The sequence below is a fragment of the Nelusetta ayraudi genome, unplaced genomic scaffold (assembly GCF_046127955.1).
Source record: "Nelusetta ayraudi isolate G7.1 ecotype Tasmania unplaced genomic scaffold, CSIRO-AGI_Nayr_v1 ptg000017l, whole genome shotgun sequence".
Classification (NCBI taxonomy): domain Eukaryota; kingdom Metazoa; phylum Chordata; class Actinopteri; order Tetraodontiformes; family Monacanthidae; genus Nelusetta; species Nelusetta ayraudi.
Window position 1 is genome coordinate 3,488,869 of NW_027466067.1, and position 20,808 is coordinate 3,509,676.

Genomic DNA, 20,808 nt, shown 5'->3' on the forward strand with positions numbered 1-20,808 from the left:
ACGGCAACTGCTGGAACCTTGTTGGTGGTCGGTTGGTGGAGAAGCACAAGGTTCTAAAAGTTCCTGGTGCCTTCAGAGCACCACATCCGGTACAAATGGTTTAGAAACTGATGAGAAATATTTTCATTATCTTAAATTGTAAAGGCAAAACCCGGGGTGAATTACTGAAAGAGGGTTACAGTTCCATATGAAGTCCCCGAGCTCCATTAATTAGCACATTTTGCTGCATAAATCACTGAAGTATTTGTTTGTTTGTTTGTTTTTTTTTAGATTTATCAATTACTGCACCTTAAATTAGACAGAACCCAGGTCCTAGTCAAACAGAGTTTCAATTAACTACAATTGAATTGAAATAACACTGACGTACGTTAACTTGTAACGAGGACAGTGAAGCTCATGCTACTGACACAGCGCCCCCAGCTGGCCTGATGTGAGACTGGCCAGGCACGTCTAATGAGAACAAACTTTTTTCCCCTCACAACGATTCGTACCTATCCAGCTAGTGGGGCTATCGTCTGCAATATGTAAAAAATAAAAAATAAAAAAATTGCCTTTGAAATTTTGAAACATTTTGAGGTAGAAAAACTGCAAGTATTATTTTAAAATTCAACCCAAGATTTCTCCTTTTTTCATTTTGAGGAAGACACACTGTGGCATGACACAAAAATTACTACCAGCCTTGGTGAATCAATTCTTCTTATTATTATTGATCCTACAGCGGACATCAAAAGATGAAAAACAAATATTTTTTTTGACATTCTGTTTGTTCAAGTCAACCATACATTGGATGAGTCCTCCACTTGTTCGTCCGCAGTCCCAACATCCAAACGGGTTCCCCATCCTCAGAAGTCATTAAGTTAACAGGGGCAACCCCTCTGCCTTTAAAGCTTTTTCTACAAAAATATGACGAGTGACGTCTAGCGGCGGTGTCACACCTGATCACATTGTCTCATCAATAAATCACAAAAATACAATCAGGATATGTTTACATACATTTGCTTGGATAGATTGAAGATTTGTCCCAGAAACCAAAGCACTAATATACACACAAAGATCCACAACAGAGGCCAAATCCATCCAATCGATGAACCAGAGGCTGACCAAAGTGTTCAACAGACGTCCTTGTTCTTGTTTCAATAATAGATGCTGGAGAGTCCAAACTCCACAGAAAAGCTCTGAGAAAAGGTCTCAAGAGGTGCTGAACAGAGACGAGACTTGAGACTTGAATTCCCAGCATGCAGCTGGTCTCTAGAGGACGATGTCTTCTAGAGGTTTGAGGAAACGTGAGCTCCTGAGCGTTAACCACACAAGTTGATTGTTTATTATCAATCTGAAACGAAAAAAAACTATCTTGACACAAACACAGTGGGTCAAGCTTTTAAACAGGCAAAATGCTTTCGGAGTCACCGAGCAAACTCCAAGTTCTCCACTGACGGCTTCCGTTTTCTTCAAGAAAAAAAAATACTTTGGCTCCCGTCATTTGAAACCGCCGCACAAATGTGCGACGTCAGTGCAGTTGAAACGCAGGAGATGCCAATTGACAGCAAAATTAAATCAGCCACAGACTCTTTACAGGTGCTTTAATCATTGAAGACATTTTGACAGCAATAAAGAAACTCCAAATGGCCTCTGCATATAAAACTGAATTTGCACGCAAATTTGGTTGATATTTTATACATCAAAAGGTTGATGGGCAAAAGGGAAAACAAAAACAAACAAAAAATATTTTCTGCGATAAAGGAAAGAAAAAAAAAAGAGCCAAGCCTGTGTTCTCAGCAGTGGCTCGGGCACACTGACGGCTCACTGTAGGAAACTGTCACTTTAAAACAACAGTATCCAGTCATGCCGTTCTTTTTTTTTTTTTCTTTTTTTTTTCAGGAGATGAAGATCCCGTTATCAAGAAGAGGGGAAAAAAAAAACTCAGACGCGAGCAGTAAACACACTCTTATAGACGTAAACATCCGTCCGACTTGGAACAGGTTCCAAAATAGGACCAGCTACTGGAGCCTGACCAACCTCTTGACCGTTTCAGCTGCGTGGAGGCGCCCTCTAGTGGCAGACCTGTGAGTGACTGACCGTCATAGCCCCCGCTACGTTCGCAGCACCGACCTCCTCCGACACCCGGTGCTGCCCAAAGAAAGGTTGCCGGAGCCATCGTCATGTCACCCGCCAAATTATTTACACAGTAGAGCAGACGGCCGTGCGCAGGAAGAAAGTTTTTGATCTTCTCACTCAAACAGCAGCGGGCGTCCATGGGGATTTTGTTTAGAAGAGTGACTCGTCAGAAGAGAGGACAGGTCTTTAACGACGTTGTTTCAAGGAAAAGGAAAATTTCCCCACAGCTTCGTCTGTCACCGCGAACAGACGCGGTCGACGTTTTCAGTCACGCCGGGTTCATCGAACTCGAGAAGATAAGCTGGACACACAGCAAGGAGGCCACTGTGTCATGCGGCCGTGAAGAGGATCTGAGATACCTCAACTTTTCCATCGAAAGTGTGATTGAAAGTGAAATAAAGCAATGGGTCCATGAGACCGGGTCCAAACGAAGCTTAATGCACAACAGAAAAAAACAAACGTGAACAAAAAAACGAGAAAAAAAAAGCAAAAATGAAGACAAATTCTCAGAAATGTTTCAAGCAAAGATAAATCTAAAGAGCCTAAAAGGAAAACAAATTAAGGAATTAAAATAAGACACGTTTTGGGTTCCAGCAAAAAAAGAAAGAAACAAACTATCTCCACAGTCAACAGGACTGAACTTGGAACAGGAAGTCCAACTTGTCTCTCTGTGAGCTGTGCTGACACTCGCCGGTGCCGCTTCAGGGCTTTGGACCTCTTCATCAAAAGAGCAAAACCGGCGAGGAGGCAGCAGGGAGGTTCGTTCCTTTGGCCTCATTTGTGATTGGTCGGCGTGGGCAGGAGGGGGGCGGAGCGATCGTTGGTGATGGTCCGTTTGAGCCTCACGCTTCTGAGCTGGGACAGCATGCCGCCTCCTCCTCCTCCTCCTGCTCCTCCTCCATCCTCCTCCATGGGGCTCAGCTGCTCCTGGTTCTGGCTCTGGTTCTGGCTGGAGGCCGGAGGAGCCTGGGGCTGGTAGTTGGGGGTGAAGCCCACATTGACAGTCTCTCCCTGTGATGCCGAGGCCTGGATGTAGGCCTGCTGCTGCTGCAGCTGGAACAACCTCTGCTTCTGCTGCTGGGTGAGCTGCTGCTGTAGCAGCAGCTGCTGCTGCTGCTGCTGCTGCTGCTGCTGCTGCATCAGCGGCTGCTGATACAGATCCGGTGGATGTGGCAGCTGCTGAGCCTGCTGACGAAGCGACTGCTGGTGCTGAAACTGCTGCTGCGGGTTGTGGTAGTGCTCCTGCTGCTGCAGCTGATGGTTGAGCTGTTGGTGGATGTGCTGCTGCTGCTGCTGCTGCTGATGATGTTGGATGGGGTGATGGTGGTTCTGCAGCTGGCCAGCATGCAGCTGCTGCTGCTGGTGGTACTGTCTCTGCTGCTGCTGCAGCTTGGCTTCCTCCAGCTGCTGCGGAGGCACGGTGGGCACGGGGACGGGGATGGGCATCTGACCCGGGATCAGCTGGTAGTAGGGGGAGGTGGAGGGGCCCAAGGCGCTGAGGCTCTGCGTGGAGGTGCAAAGTTTGCTGTATCCCAAGCCCCCCGCCCCTCCAGCCGAGGGCGCCGTGTAAACGTTCTCCTCGCTCCCGCCGGCGCCCCCCGGCGCTTTGAGGGGAACCTGCGGGGTGCTGATGGGGATGGGGACCCCGCCGCTGATGGTGCCCCGCCGGTACGTGGGCTTGGACGACGGCTTGCGGCGGATGGTGGCCGTGTTGGACGGCAGCTGGTGCGCCGACCGGCCCATCAGCTCCGGCTCGGCCAGCAGGCTGACGGTGGAGGAGGGGCGCTTGGACTGGGCGAACTTGCGGTACTGGAAGCTGAGGTCCGAGTTGCGCGGGATGGTGGAGGACTTGTCGAAGTCCGACTGGTTGGCGGCGTGGGAGAGGTGGTGCAGGGAGATGGAGTCGGCGTCGCCGTGGAGGGAGATGGACTCGTAGTCCACTGCGGGGAGACACACACAGAGGTGTTGTGACAGTTAGGGCTGCTGATGTGATGACATTGCACGAGTCACAGCTTTTGTGTGCATGGGAAGAAGGAGGTGCACTACTGTGGAAACTCATCGGACAAAGACAGGCAGCATGCAACTGGTTTGCTTTTCTGCAACTGGCACATTGTGCTGGACACAACAGGCATCACACAGTGAGGACAAGGCTAATTACCTTTGTAAGCATTCAGGGAAAGGAGGGAAAAACAGGAGGAAGTCACAGAACAATGCAGATTTGCTACAGAAGTGCTATTCCTGTACTATTTTAACTAAAATTCAAAAGCCAAATATTGGATGGTTCCATCCAGAAATTATATTCAGACCGTCAGACAGTTTCTGTCTCTCTAAAATGAAGCCTTCCGTCGGGTTTTACAATGACAGGTATGACAAGCAAGTGGGCAGGGAGACGGACAGATGGGTGGATAGAGACCTACCATAGATGGAAGGGTCTTTCTTTACTGCTGGAAGAGAAGGAAGGAAGTTTAGGCAAGAAGACAGACTGAGGAAAAAAAAAACCTTTGAAAAAAAAAAAAATTGCTGAAAGAACCGAAGAGGAAATAAGAGAGAAGCAGAAAAGCTCAGACAGGAAAGAGTCAGTTTCATGATGGAGGGACAGCAGAGAGGAGCCACTGGGTGACTGCAAAAACCAAAAACCAATCCTGATTGATCTAATCACAAATGAATGGCTTTTTAAATGCCGGCCATAATGGACCAATGGAAGCACTGAGCAGGGGAATGGAGATCCGATCACAAGGGGTCACTGCTGAGCTATGTTAGCGGGAACAATCAAATTCAAAACAGTCCACTTGTGATTTATTCAGTGAGCGAGACTTTAAAGCCAGGAGAGAAGAGGTCCTGGTTCAACACTTAAAATACAACAGCTGGATTCAAAACACTGGATCCACAACGATACAATTTTCCGCTTTTGATGCATCGGCATTCAATTTCAACCAATCAAACCTATTAAAGTCCTTCTGCAGCGTGATGAGACACTTACTGTGTGTGTGTATGGTGTCCTCGGAGCAGGACGGGGTGGTGGTCTGCGTGCTGTAGCCGCTGGAGCAGTGCAGAGAGTCCCTGCTTCTCCTGGGGGCGTCCGAATTCAACGCACCCAACGTGAGCGCCAGCTGGTCCCGGGCCGAGCAAGACTGACGGAGGAAGGGAGGAAGATGAGAGGACGGTTTTGCAAAAAATAAGTACATATATATATATATATATATATATATATATATATATACTTTTGTTTCATATTTTAGTCGGTGCGGTTTGCACTGTTGGTTTGATGAATGCTGGGAGAATCTTGTCAGACAGGAGCACCTCTTGACTTATTTTATCTCCATCATTAGGTGTGTGGGGCATTGCCGAGTGAACATCCGTCCTCAACGGACTTTCAGCGAGAGCTATTAAAGACGGACCTGCGTAAATGATTTTGAAACATCCGTACCTTCCCGGATGCAGACATGGCCCGAGCTCTCTCCCCGTGGTAGATCTGCTGGGGCGGGGCCAACAGGCCGTTCTCCGCCGCTCCGCTCCCTCCGGCAGCCAGCTGACCGGTGGAGCCGACGCCGTCCTGAAACCAGCGCACCAGTCACAGTCAGAGGGTGCATGGTACAAAGCTTCGACATGCACAGAACACAACCTCCAAACCGACCGAATATCAGGTCGCTACTCTGGAAAACTAAACTTCACTTTTTGCTTTTAAACTTTCCATCCGTGGTATCCGATTCCAATACAAGATGCCGATGACATAGCTTTCAGACTCAACATCATGGAGCTGGTGCTGCAGGCATTGATCTGACTGCCAACACAACACAGAAAAAAAATAATTTGATAATCCACAAAGACTGGATTCCCCTGTTTGTTTCACTCGGCCTGCCAGACATGCAAGCTGGCGCTGTTAGCAGCAATCCTCCAAAATCCCAACATCATGTGCAGCCAATGGTTGTGCTACATGTGAAGAATCTTCTCACAAGAACAGGACAGTGCAAAAACACATCATGTCCTATAATCCCAACTGGATCAGGTTTGAGGTGGCGAGTTATCGATAACACAACCACGGTGTTGCAGATCCGCTGACTGGCTGCATGTTTTCCCAGTTGCGTGCAGAGTGAAACAATGAAATGCAATAAGCACTCATGGATCCAGTCTTGTCAGCTGGCAATACAACCAGCATTACTGCTTTAAATATGGCAGAGTAATTAACAATAGAATAAAGAAACTCATCCACTTAAAACACATACACTTGACACTTGGTATATTTCCATCATGTCTTTACGGGCAAAAGGAGCACGGACGAGAGACACCACCGACAGCAATATCAACACCACAGTTCCATGCTGGAGTGGGTGCCTTGGTAACCAGGGCGAATCATCTGTGACGAGGTACTTTTGAGACGAAGGCTGATCGTGTTTTTAAGGGCAGGCGAGGTTTGGTAGACTGCGGCAAATTAGAAAATATTTCTTCTAACTGGAGAAGCTCAGACTTGTGTTGCAAAATATGGGGGCCATGTTTTCTCTCATGTGCGTTGGTTTAGGTCATGGTTCCTGTGTAACTGTTCTTTTTTTCCTGGTGTTTCATATTGCTGTTTATATGTATATATTTTTTACTTTATGCAATGAACTCTTCAGAAAAAAAAAAACAATAAACAGAAAATATTTGTTCTTTCTTCTGCCGATTGCTGACTGATCGCTTGGCTGACAGATTCAACAGGAAATAGCTGTTTTTTTGTTTGTTTTTTTAAATAGACTGCCACCCTCTGGCTGTTTAATGAATTACAATGTCCTCCTTATTTTTTATAATTGTTATTCAGCACTTTCCTGGTTCGAGCTCATGTTAAAAGCTTTTTAATTCACTGTAGGTTTTGAAATACATGTTTGTTTGTTTTTCTTTTGAGCAAGGGCAGCTATCTTGAGCACAGAGAGAACAAGCATACCATTTTAATCTGGAAGAAATGTATCAAATGAAAAGCAGAAATCTGCTTTGCCTGCAGGCAGGAAGGCCGGCAGAGACACGCTCACTATCTCTGCCACCTGAATGACGTCAAGGCGAAGCGTGACGAACAAAACTCCAATCAGTCACGTTTTGAAGCCTTTAGAGTCGCGTTGGACAACAAACACATCTGTCAGCACGAGACTGAAAAACGACGAGACGACTCGAGGATGTGGACGACGTGTCAAGACGTTGACATGGTAGAAAATATACCACACAGAGTCATCACACAGAGACCGACACAAAGGGCCAACCACTGCACAAACGTGGAGGTGGGGAGGGAAGGTGGCACCGGATCGAGTTTAAAATGACTGACAAGTGGGATCCGGACTTTATGGGATGCAACCGGAGCGGGCTGGAGATAAATGGGCTGCGCTGGCAGTCGATGAAATCAGATACATAAAAGCTGAAATCAGATGCCAGGGGTATAAAATTGGTGCCAGGTGTGAGCTGGTGTGAGGAATGAAGGGGGCGGGGGGTTGAGGTGATGAGGTCGGATTTCTCCTGATGGTAGACAGACAGTGAAACAACAAAAGACGGCACTCGGGGGTGGTGGTGGTGGTGGTGGGGGGGGGTTGTAGTTGTGGGTGTTTTTTAATTTCTCACGGTGGTCAAATCCCTGCGGCTAACGCGGCGGCTCGGTGCGGGGCGGCGGCCAAGGGCGGCAGCGTGTGCGTAGCGACCGCGGCGAGAGGGCGAGTTGCCCTCGCTGAGGGAGCGGCCGCCGGATTCGTCACAGCCAATCAGGAGATAGGGGGAGGAGCAGCGCTACACACAGGAGAGATTGAAAGGCCACGGCCGCAGGCGTTATCATGGAGAGAAGAAGCTTTTATTCTGAAGATCCACAGAGCGTGTGGAAGCGTGAGGGTGTGACACACGCACACACACACAAACAAACACACACACACACACACACACACACACACACTAAAAGAAGATTTTAAATACTGCTGAAGGTGCAAAAAATAATATCCCTCTGTGTTGGATCAATCAGCAAACAGTACCTGGATGTGAACTCCATCTACGGCACAGCTGATGGAGTCCAAGGAGGGGACGTGTCTCACTGAGCCAGTCTGGTAGTTACTGGGGAAAACACACACAAAAAGTTTTGAACTTGTGTATTTTTTTTTACATGCATTACTGCAAAAGAAGTTTGTTAATATTTGCACTATCCAAAAAAAAACATTAGCCGCTTTTACCTGCTGATGCTGCTCTTCCTGGACAGAGTGCTGCTGGGAGAAGCTGGAGGGGTCTGATAGGTGTAGTTGAAATCAGAACCCTTCAGGTCCAAGATCACCTGAGGGGCACAAGTAAGCAACAAGTGTTCAGCTGGAAGGTCAGTCTTTGGATTTTATATCTTTTATATTTGACATCTTGATTATTTTCAACTGATTTGCCAGGAGACTCCACAAAATTTCAAAGTGCTTATATAATGAATCCTAAGGACAACACTAAGACTCAGACACCAGCAGTGAGGAGGTAGCAGAGGAGGGAAGTTGGAAAGGGAGGAGGAGGATGACGAGGAAGAGGAGGAGGAGGACGAGGAAGAGGAGGAGAAGGACGAGGAAGAGGAGGAGGAGGACGAGGAAGAGGAGGAGGACGAGGAAGAGGACGAGGAGTATACCTGCTCGCTGGCGGGGGGAAGTTTAGTCGGCTCGGCTGTCAAATTGGTCAAATCCTCGAGGATGGTCTGCAGGTGGGTCACCTCGCCGAGCATGTTGATCTCGTGGTCCTGCGGTGGTGCAAACCTGAGTTAGTTTCAGCAGCTACTGCAGCCCTGCACTGGTTTAGATTCAACACACACACACACACACACACACACACACACACACACACACACACACACACACACACACACACACACACACACACACACTCTTCCTCGCACGTCACTGACCAGGACGGGCTTCAGCATGCTGACGAAGCTGCAGTAGCGCGCCCGCTCCTCGATCAGCGCTCTGCACACGGCCCGCTTCTCCGTATCCTCCAGGACGGCGTAGCGCACGTTGACGTCCTGCAGGGCGCTGTCCAGCTGGCCGCGAGCCTCGTCCTTCCCTGCAGACACACATACACACACCAGAGAGACTGATGAGGAGACGCACTTGACTAAGGTGTTTATTACACTGGTATGACAGCTGGCACATCTGTACACACAAGAGTGGAAGAAAGGTCATCGAAGTCCTGCTTTTTGTTGTTTTGAGCGATGCAGGTGGCACTAAACCGATACATGAATACATAACACAAATACCTGCACAGAGGAACATTGTTAAGGTTAGTTTGCCTCATGGTGTAATACAAAAATCCTAGCAGCAGAGGGCAGAAGTACACATAATATGGCAGCAAAAGCATTGTAAACAACAACTGCACACTGTTTGTCACAGGACATCCCTTTGAAAAAAAAAAAGACAGCTAACCTTTACCAGTGTCAAGAGTGAAGAGTTTACCAGACTCTGCTGTCAGCATGTGACCCAGACAGGCCTCATCCTGTGACCAAGCACATGCAAACCACAGAACCAGCACCTCGCTGAGGCAGAGAGCTCCTCTAACGGAGCCCTGGACCGCTCTGCCCTGGAACAGGCCGACTCTCGGATGAGACACATTTCGCAAGTCTTTCATTACGAATTTAACAGAGAACGCAACACTCCAGCTGGCCGCAGAGAAACAAGTCTGGTGGAAGAAATTCTTCTTTTGTCGGGGACCCAAAAATCCTGGTCGACCACAAGATTAGAAATAAATTTGAAAAATATGTGCGAGAAAAAAAAATAAGAATACCATCTGACAACTGGTTATTGGGTAGCACGCTAACAACTAAAAGTTGTTCCGTGTAAATGTACTTTTGTATCAATATAATCATTTCAAATGTTTTCTAAAGATGTTTGACTACCAACCTGGAGTTTTCAGGTTTGTGGGTCATTAGGAGACACACTACAGTGACATTGACACATTGCAAATTCTTGCTTGGGGCAAAATAATGCTGAGATTAGCTCAAAGGACTTCCCCCTAGCAAGCAGCACATTCTGTCAGAACAGAAATGCATCAAAAAATGCCAGAACAAAGTGCATGTGAGCGCCGACGTTGAATAATTGAAACATCTACGCAGCAGGAATCTTGTTCTTGAACTATGCACAAAGAGAAATACAGAGAACATGCACCATGTGGTGGAGGAGCATCGATCAGACTCGAGACCTGGCGCTTCAGACTTGCAGGCAGACACGACTGACAGACCTGCGACCTGCAGACCACCCAGCAGCGAGGGGGGGGGGGAAAGAAAAAACACCCACTCGATGTAAAAATATGTCCAGAGACGTCGGAGACGGAGCTCTGCCGACACAGAGGAGGTAGAGAATAAGCGTCAGGGCTGCAGGATCGGCTGAGTCCAAGTCTCTATTTGATGCAGCCCTTCTCAGTTAAATTGGAATGACAGAAGTTTTCACTCCGCGGCATCATCTGAACCCCACCAATGCACTTTACAACAAAAGTAAGGCCCTGATTAAAGCTCTTATAGCTTAAAACAGGGTTTGATGGCATCGTTACTCTTCCTGTGAGCTTGTTTTTAAATCTTCGATGTACAAAAAAAAAAAAGGACAAACAAAAACGGCGGCAGACCAGACCCACATGTGTCCGGTTCATTCTCACCGTCTCACGGCAGCAGAAACGTTGTTTGGCCGCCGCTGGCTAACATCTGCAACGGCTAAATGGTGTCTGGTGTCTGATGCGGGGAGCAGAGCCGCCGTGAAATCACTTTGAGACGAACGCCGACCGGCCTTCAGCGCCACCACTCTCGCTGACCTCGAGCCCAGAGCCTGCAAATCACTGCATTGGCAGCAATCAGCGGGTGATACGCCAGTCGCAGATGTCACTCTGCTGCGATACGAGGACTTTCGCTCCGAACGCCGTCGATACGCTGCTCAGCGTCAGGAAGGCGGGAGACTGTGTTTTCGCTGTACAATCTCCCGGACTGATCTGCAGGCTTATCTGTTCGCCTCCTTTTAGCCCAAACAATCCGAAACCGTTCACGTGTTTTGTTTTGTGTTGTTTTTTCTACCACGTACTATAAAACCAAACTGCTGTCTACAGTCCGCCAGGGGAAAACAGAGACAGTAAATCCCAGTCAGAAGTTCCTTCTCGTGCACACACTGCGCACTTTGTGTGGCAAAGCTCAAGCCAAACATGACCTGTTCACTCAGGTGCGTGGATAATATCCGTGCCGCGAACAGAAGCTCGGTGTCGGCGCGCCGACGTCTGACCTCTGTGGAAACACACGCGCGCGCACACACAGGCTGCATGTTGTCTGACTATTTCTCCAAGGTTCTGGCTCGGCACCCGCGCAAACACAAAGAGCTGCTGTCGGAGGGACAGCTCATAACTGAAGGTGAAACACAGTTCAGACCATTCTTGGCGACAGGGAAATTATGTTGAAAACTTTATGTTACAGTGAAAAACTATTAAGTAGAACTTGGTCCAGTACAGTGTTGAAGCAGAGACCCCTGCGCCGTCTACTGAGTGAGGCGTAAACACACCCAGGGTATTGTTACACGACAATGATTTCAATATTGAACAGGTGTAATGTGTTTGTCTCGTGTTTTAATCTGACTCTGTGCTTTTCGACCAGGCAAATAACACTTTACTCTTTTTTTCCCCCCACCACCTTCTATTGATTTTCTGGTCACCCAAATCACAATCACAAAATCACAATCACTGTGGACATGGACAAGAGATGCTTAGTTTGTATCTAATTCAATAATTCAATTTTCATTTGTTAAGCCCAAGTTCACAAAAAACAGCTTGCCTCAGAGGGCTTGGCATTGTGCACAGCAAACACTCTCTAGTCTTGCCACTAGGGGGATGAACGGGAATTAAAAGCTCAATCTTGTGAAGAGTGACTGTAAATGGTAAATGGACTGTGCTTATCAAGTGCTTTCCACCACTCAAAGCGCTTTAACACTACTTCCCATTCACGGTCACACAGTAACGGCTGCTGCTGCTGCTGCCGCCACTGCCGCCAGGTCAGGAGAGGCGCCACCTGCTCATCACACGCAACCTGAGGTTCAGCGTCTCAGTGGCTCAAGGACACTTTGACTAGCCGGCAGACAGAGCCAGGGATCGATCCAGTCGTCCTCTGAAACTGGACGACCTTGACTGCTACCAATGAACCACCATCGCCAAGTAAAAGCATTTGAAGCTTCAGAAAAAGGAACTTTAGGTGCTACTTTATATGGTAAAAAAAAAAACTAAAACCAACGGCATGGCGGATTGGCTGGATGATGTGAAGCAGCTACAGTTTTGCCGCCTGTCGCGACATCAAAGCATCATTCCCACCATCTTCCCCAATTGAACACAGTTCATTAGCAATCGTCCGTGGCACAGGTGACGCGAGCCTGGGGCCAGGTTAAATGAGGAGCGGCTAATGTTGATAACGGCTGCTGAGACGATGCCGAGAGGTCGGGGGTTACCTAAAGCCAAGTGCTCCAGATGAAGAGTGCAGCGGTTTGTTTGTTTTTTTCTTCTTCTTTTAATCAAAGTGTGACTTCAAAGGGGAGCCCTAATCTCAGTCCCCGAGAGCTTTGAGGTCATGAATAAACATAGAGGTCGGATCTGCCGCAGAAGGCTTTTGCGAACGCTTCTGCCTCGTTTCACCTTAAGATGGTGTGGATAGAACACGGACTGTCGCGTTTTTATTAGATTTTTCTCTATGATCTGATGTTGAAGCATATAAAGACAGTTAAGTTAGTATAGACCAGGGATGGGCCAACTTTTTGATTGGTGTGCCACAATGGGTTCCAAAATTTGACAGAGGGGCCGGAGCAGGAGCAGATGAATGGAGCGTTTTGGTGACCCACCTGATAGGAGAATAAAATATATCATGGGATATGTAGAAAACATTTTCTTTAATGTTAATTGAAAACGAACAAAAGTGTAACAGCTCTTTGAAGTCCTCTTTGTTGAACTGACTCTACAAACACTTAAACAAATGAAATGCAGCTTTTTTTGGAGTACTAACAGGATATCCTCATCATTGTGGCAGAAAATACGACAATGCAGGGAAATCACAACATTAATAAGGCTTATTAATATAGTTTCAAGTTCGGTGGGCCAAAGCAGAAAGCTTCATGGGTCGCATATGGCCCCTGGGCCGTAGTTTGCCCGTTCCTGGTCCTCCTTCCTACCCTCCTACCAGGCGTGAAACATACAAGGTCACTGTGGCCTGGGGTACTTTGACTATATTTTTACTGCAATCTCCCACCGTGCTATCCAGTCTGAGGCTTGTTAAACGACTCGCTGCCAAGAGCTTCTTCACCGTCGTGATGAAGTCACGGATGACAGTAAAGACTTCATCCTGACTCAGAAGCCATTCACGCATCAATGTTTAACGCGCTCGCTGCAGCCCGATGTCTCCGAGATCCAGCGCGGCGGTAATTGGCCGTGACTAAAGGTGGCGGAGACAGGAGGGCTCTCAGAGGGCCAGATGTTAACCTGCTCCTTTCAAAAGCTTATTCATCCACTTGTCTGGCTCGTCTGCGTCACAAGCTGACATCAGCACCCCGACTGTTGGCAGGGAAACAACTGACTTGCTGTCAGCTGGATGGTAATCATGACGGATGCAAAAGAAAAGGTGGAACCGCTGATTCCGTTTAGAGGTTAAAGGGTCTTTATGGTTGGGCAGCCACTCACCCAGAGAGTTGAAGTCTATATACTGAAGTCTACAAGTTTTTTTTTTCAAATTGCCATAGGGACAATTAGGGACAATGCAATACCTTGACTTTTGCAATGAAGCATCTACAGGTCATACACAAGTTGGTTTAGACATGATACAAACTTGGAAGTGAAACGTGAAATTGAGTTTTGGGCAAAAAAAAAAAATCACGTTTTGGGGGAAAATATTGAAATATCTGTGTTTGTGTACCAGGCTGTGTATATGAGGTTCAGGCTACACCCAGGACAGCCAAACACTGAGGGCTGCTTCAGGTCCCGAACTTGGCAGAGCTGTTTAAAAGCTGGTAAAGACGCGAAAAGGCGACATGCCAAAAAAACAGACGGCAGATTCAAATGAGAACGTTTCACCCACAGTGGCTCCGTTCACCAGGCTCACCCTCAACTCTCTTCATACTGTTCCAGTGAACCTTCCCTACGTCTCACTCTCCACCGTACATACCTTCTTCTGGCCCTTATGCCTCCTTCCACATTCTCATTGTCTTCATCTCTGAACCTCTTGTCTGTCTTTGACCCTGTTTTTTAGGTTCTCCCCTTCCACTTGTCAGCCTCCTGACATCGTTTCTTTCTTTCATCACCCCTCCCTTCCTCCCCCCACAACCACCTTTCATGCACCACTTGAGACGGCGCTAATTACATCACCCTTCCATCAATCCCTCCCATACCCTCCCCTCCCCTCCCCCGGTTCTTGTTCTCCCATCGTGAGGGCTGAAGTTCCCCGTCGTCTCTGTCATTATATAGATTTCCTTTTGTCTGCCCTCTATATGTGCACCTCTCCCGGTCCCGTTCCCCCCTCGCCACAAAACCCACTGTTGAGTCATCTAGGAGACGACTTGGACCCCTCCCTCCATAATGGCCTTGTCCTCTGTCATCTTCTCTGCACTGCATCGGGGAGGGCACGGTCACTCCCAACCGTTAAGCTCGTCTGATATTGTGGGCTAAAATTTAAATCAAGCCAAAATACTGGTGAAGGATCATGACCCCTGCCAAAATCTTGATTTAAGAGTGACAGATGTTGGAATCCAAAGATCTTTTTGGGAAAGATTTTTTTGTTATTATTATTTTTCAGACCCCACACATTCATGAACTGGATTTTTTCTACTATTACAGCAACACAATGATGAGCCAAAAATGAAATAAATCTAGAAAATTATGTAGTGGCTTTTGTGTGAGGCCACTAAATTGAGCACATGCTAATGAATTAGACATAATCGGAGGCGTTTCACTTGTGTGTTCTGCTTGTGTTTACTCCTTCTTCTAAATGTACAAAAAAAATGTTGTTTTAAAGACAGTGAGGCGCATCATTTATTTCAGGGACCACAGAGCGATGATTGATGAGTGTGTGACGCTTTGGCTGAATGAGTCAGCCTTGCAGTGTCACCTCTTACTAACTCAGACAGTTTTTTTTTCCTTTGCTTTTTTTTGGTCTTCATCCATAAAGACGACACCCAGAAGGATATTTATGTCCGTGTGTTCCTTGCCATCTCCTCCTCCTCCTCCTCCCATCGTCCCTCCCTCTCTGCAGCACTTGGGGAGATTCTGAAGTGGTTGCGCACCACATAATGACAGAGCGCACGCGCGCACGCATTCGCATGGAATAATTAGCAAAAGAGAAATACGTGATGCTTACAGAAAAGTTTATTTTCGTTCAAACTCCCAACCGTTTTACAACCGGTCCTGTACTTTCCTCCAATCTGATGTCGGAGAAACACCGAGTCACTGGAGCAAAAAGAGGCTATATCAAAAGAAAGCAGCACAAAAACTGAGATTGTGCCACACTCTAAATGAGGCACAACATGCCCCATTTGGATTTATTGGCAGAAAGCAATCACTTTAATTGGTGGCTGGTGGCAGGGGAGATTTGCAAAACTCACAGGCAGAGAAAAAGAGGAACTTTTGCAAAGGGAAGGCTTCTGTAGTTTGGCCCTCCTGACTGCGCTTATTATATGGTACACACACACACACACACACACACACACACACACACACACACACACACACACACACACACACACACACACACACACACACACACACACACACACACAGACAGAGGGAGATAAATATAATGTGAAGGCTTGATTGGTGAGTGTACAGAAAAGCTTCTGGCTGTGTATATATCATTACATTGTGACAAGAAGTGCAGCTCAGAGCTCTGCCTCCCTCTTTTCAATGTCTTCCCGGTTCGTGTTTACTCGTCCTCTCCCTGGGCCTCACAGCTCTCAGACAATACAAATAATCATCAAATAAAGGCCATTTTAGATGATTGGGCTTGATTGCACCTCAGGGCTGTTTAATCCTGTAATTCATATCCATCGTTTTGAGGAGTCCCAACGCACGCATGTTCAAATTAATGGCTGAGGTGCCAGACGACCCCCGTGCTTTCTTTAGCTGCAGGCATTGTGCATTGGATTATACCTACATCATCGTCCTATGATTCCTCATATTTCCTATATTTCATACACTGTGAAAAACACAGGAAAGAACTTCAGTCTTTAAAACCAGCTGGCATTGATGTATTCCAAGGCCCATAGTCATCTAATATCATAGAAAACTCATCAGATTTTGTGACGGCGGAATTGGAGAATTGGAATTTGCATTAGTAAATATTTTAGCTTTCCTTCCATCAGAGGAAGGATGTAATGGTAAATGTTAAATAGACTGCACTTAGGAGCTGTCCAGCACCTTCACAGTAGCCCAAAGCGCTTTACAATGGCCTCTCATTCACACTCATACACCAAACGGTGGCTGCTGCCATGCAAGGTGCTGCCAGCCCAATTGGTCTTGCCCAAGGACACAACAACAGACTGGGATGGAGCGTCAACCTTTCGGTCATTGGCCAACCCGCTCAACCTCCTGAGCTACAGTCGACATTAAGGAAACAGTGCAGAAGCAGACATGAGCAGGAGAGGGAGGAATAAGGCACGACGCTGAAAACATGCTGAGAGATGTTGAACCCACATCAGACATAATTCAGTTTACCATGGGCGTGTCTCTTCTGAGGCTCTGTGTGTGTGTGTGTGTGTGTGTGTGTGTGTGTGTGTGTGTGTGTGTGTGTGTGTGTGTGTGTGTGTGTGTGTGTGAGCAATGTGTATACCAGTTACCCCGGTGGTTTAGAGTTGCACATTACTCGGGAGGCGGGACATTTGTGTGAAGGTTTCGAGGTTCCGTTTTCACTGCGGCACGAGTTTCTGTGTACCTCGTACGCGTGTTTGCGCACACGCTTCGGGCACCCGCCGCCCACTTCTACCATACAAGGCCTTCCTTCTGCGGGCAGGCTGCCACTCCACCCCCACCCCTTTGCCGTCGGTTGGCGAGTCCAGGTGGAATCGCAGGGCGTGCCGCTCGACAGCGGGGACGGGCGTGGCCCGGGCCAACCTGCGTGTGAGAACGCCTGACTGCAGGCGCCTTGGGCGCAGAGGCTGCACGGAATTTGACTTTTAGTCATATCTTAAAAGGATTAACAAAGAGTGCTCCTGGAATCCCCACAGCTGTTTTTGGGCTGCACGGTGTCGCCGGTCTTTCCAGCAAAATCCATAAACTGCACCTGAATTAGCAGGGATTTTCTTGTCACTCGCTACATTTGTGTGCATGATGTTGCGACTCCTTCCAGGCAGAAACTCCCATAACATCCTTCACTTTGGCATTGTCTACATTGTTTGTTTTGGGTATTTTAATATTTCTGGCTGTCCTGCATATGAGTTTGCTAACAATAGCTGCTCTCCTTCACATGCTCAACAGTGAAATGAGAGAAACAAAAGTCTTGCTTGTCTAGCAAACGCAAGAAGGTGATGCATTAGTTGCAGTGTGACTCTTTAACTGAAATAATTGTACAATACATCTAAGCACTGTGGGCCTGCAGACTGAGCCTGAAGTTCATAGCTACTTTAAGACACCTTTCGGAGCCTTTCAAGTGCACTATGACCGATGAAGTACAAATGAACAAGGGGAAAGACGGAGGAGCAACGCTGTGGTCAATGGATCCAAATGCTGGAGCTGTTTGATAATAAAGTAGAACTGTGTGTCAGCAATATGGCCTTATCGTGACTGATCTGAGGATAAATTGTTGTTTATCTTCAAGTCTTAGTCTGTATATCACCTAAACTGGGTGGATCAACATGACAATACTGCTGTGCATTGTGTCTCCACTGCAAAAGAGCTGATACTGTGACATCCGTTAGAGCAGTTGCTCTATAATATATCTATAACGGACGGTCTGTAGCCCACACTGTTGAACAGAAAAAGAAGAAGCCAATGTTTGGACTTTGAATGTGAAAGAGGGAATCTTAATATATTTCTGCAAGCACAGACACCCACGGCTGTGTCTGAAAAATAAGAACTGCATTCATCTGGGAACACTTCTTTCAGCACAGTGACAGCAGGACCAAACACATCGCAGTGAGGACGATGGTTTTAATAATCAGCAGGTGGATTTTCACCTCATTGCCAGTCCGAAGGTGTGTTGGACTAACTCACCTTTCTTGACCTTCTTCTGCAGTTTGATGGTGTCTGATGACTTCTTCTTGATGTCTGCTCTGGCCTTCTTATATTCTTAAAAATAAAAACAAGAACAAGACGTCAGCGTGGGAAAAATGTGTTTCAGTGCCTGTCTGTGCGCTGCACGTTGGCCTACCTTTAGCGTGGTCTTTGTCCAGCTGACTGGCAACTTTCTTCCACTCTTCCATCTTGAGCTCCAGTGGGGTGATAAGACTTTCTGAGAGAGCTCTGAAAGGACGATTGCACAATCGTAACGATTTTACTCAATCCGAGGATTTAAACGCAGTCGCATGAGACAAAGCCAACAAATCAAATACTCTCTCCTTCCCCTTGAAGTTGGAAATGTTACAACCTACTGATGTATGAACGCAACTTTATGAAGTTAAAGTCAAAATGTTCAGGAAATACCATTATGCACCATAATTAAATTGAAAATATGACATTTAGAAAGTGCTATAAATTATCTGTATTGGACATTGACATTTCTTTTTCTCTACGTGTGTGTGTGTGTGTGTGTCTCTTACGTGGTGAACAGTTTCATTTTGGACTCGATGCTGCGGTGCCTCATGCACATCCTGGTGAGAGCTGAACCGATTTCCTTGGTGGCACCTGGAAAACAACAAGGGGTTGCAGTCTGATGAGCTTTCTTTCCAAAGGATACAAAAAAGCGTCTAGTTGTCTAGCTGTCAAGACGTTACGAGCAGAATCAGAAAGAAAAGCACTCCCTGGGCCCTGCTCACAACCACTTTGAGTATCTTGTTAATGTCAAGTCTCATTCTCTTAATATGAGGCAACACGGAGATGTAGTTTGAACTGTCTGTCGTTTTAAGTTGCTGCTGTTGCTTCTGCGTTACGGATCTAGATTTGGAAAGTAGCTGCCAGTATGACATCGCATCCCAAGGCAAAAGTCAGATGCAGTCAGATTTTAAACAAAGCAGCTGCAGCCGCTGGAGATGATTTTGGCCGAGAGGGAAAAGAAAATGTTTGAGGCATTAACTGTTGACTTGGAATGAGAGGAAGGGAAACAAAAACATGTTAGGAAGTCAACATGAGGTTGGATTGGCACCGGTCATTTAAGGGAAATGCTCAATTGACCTTGGCTTGATTCCTCTGAGTTAAACTAAAGCCCCAATTCCACTGGCCAAAAAACGTGGCGATGTCCCGCAACTAATCGGCATTTGGTGAGCAGGTCCAGAATTCAAAGGATCCTAGAACCGAGTTGGAGGTTGAGAATCTTTCTCACACACAAGATATAACTTCATTCTCAAAAAGTTCCCGTTGCCGCGCTCAGGACAGCGAGAGACGAGCTGCTGCTACAGTCGCCCGTTCAACGCTGACTGAAACTGTGCGTGCGTCAGTGTTGTCATTGCTACACAAAGTTGCATTTAGCGGCATCAGCGCAATTAAGGTCTTAAGACCCGTGTTGCAACACTTGCGTGTTGAAACAATAGGTGGGACCGCCAAATGAGCTGGCCCATTGTGAAAGGAGCCAGTTTTCCCCCTTACATAATTCATTTACAAAATGAGACGTGGACGCACGCACGCACGCACGCACGCACGCACGCACGCACGCACGCACGCACGCGCACACGCACACGCACACGCACACGCACACGCACACGCACACGCACACACACTTCTCCTAATGAGACACACTGTATAAAAAACTAAACAAAACACATTACTCTACATGTGTTGAGCACCCAGCACATCACTTAACACCCAACAGCTCTTCCACACACAAACACACTGTGCACAGCACACTTGTCGAGATTTTAAAACAACAACACTCTCACCAATACTGAATCGTGACTCGGAAAAGACAGAAATTGTGATGCTTCAGTGAAAAAATGTATTCAGGAAAGTGAATATTTATCCCCTTTATGCAAAAATGCTGGTAACTGATGCTTTCCGATACCCTTTGCAGCACCAGGAACTGGCACTGTTTTTCAGGGGGAGGCCTCTGACAGGCTAGAGAGGCATATTGTTGTCACGCCACGCGGCTGAAAGTGAATTTTGCATAAAATGCGACCTTCAGAGGAGAAGGTCAGCCGTTGGGAGGACACGCCTACAGAGAGGGCAGCACCGTTCTGGTGGAAACAAAAACTTCCTGCCACGCTGGGCCGCTGCACCGAGACAAAACAGGTCGGGCCGAAGCTGCAGCGTGCGTGCATGCATGCAAAAGCCCCGTAAATGTTGACACAGCGAGAGAAAGACGGAGGAGAGCCGCATCGCAACTACAGAGGGTCCTCTGTCATCACAGCCCGCCCACTCCGGGGCCACGCGCACGCACACACATGCACGCACACACATGCAGGCACACAGTCGGCCTCGCCATAATGGTTTCTTTGTGGCACTCCGACTGTGGACACTGGGCGACTTCCAGTTCAACTGACCTCTCGGGCGGACAAAATAACCAAACCACGTGGTCACGTTAACAAGCGTCAGAGTGTCAAAATCATTTCAGAGACAGAAATGATCTGACCCGGTTGACAGTTTGCTGAAAACTGCCCT

General features: G+C 47.3%; 1 protein-coding gene across 3 annotated transcripts in view; it reads right to left on the minus strand.

The window, feature by feature from the left end:
- Nucleotides 1-679: 679 nt before the first annotated feature.
- Nucleotides 680-20,808, minus strand: part of mtss1 (MTSS I-BAR domain containing 1) — a 48,163-nt gene continuing 28,034 nt past the window's right edge. Inside the window, exons 4-14 of one of the 3 annotated variants that reach the window (XM_076024801.1) lie at nt 18,819-18,903; nt 18,431-18,522; nt 18,274-18,348; nt 8,984-9,141; nt 8,711-8,818; nt 8,286-8,383; nt 8,091-8,169; nt 5,543-5,668; nt 5,096-5,246; nt 4,533-4,556; nt 680-4,055 (exon numbers count right to left, since the gene is read on the minus strand). In XM_076024801.1, coding sequence (XP_075880916.1) covers nt 2,890-4,055; nt 4,533-4,556; nt 5,096-5,246; nt 5,543-5,668; nt 8,091-8,169; nt 8,286-8,383; nt 8,711-8,818; nt 8,984-9,141; nt 18,274-18,348; nt 18,431-18,522; nt 18,819-18,903 — 2,162 coding nt within the window. In that variant the 3' untranslated portion in view covers nt 680-2,889. Of the gene's footprint in view, nt 4,056-4,532; nt 4,560-5,095; nt 5,247-5,542; nt 5,669-8,090; nt 8,170-8,285; nt 8,384-8,710; nt 8,819-8,983; nt 9,142-18,273; nt 18,349-18,430; nt 18,523-18,818; nt 18,904-20,808 lie in introns of all 3 variants that reach the window. The other 2 variants (XM_076024800.1, XM_076024803.1) reach the window with 2 other exon arrangements.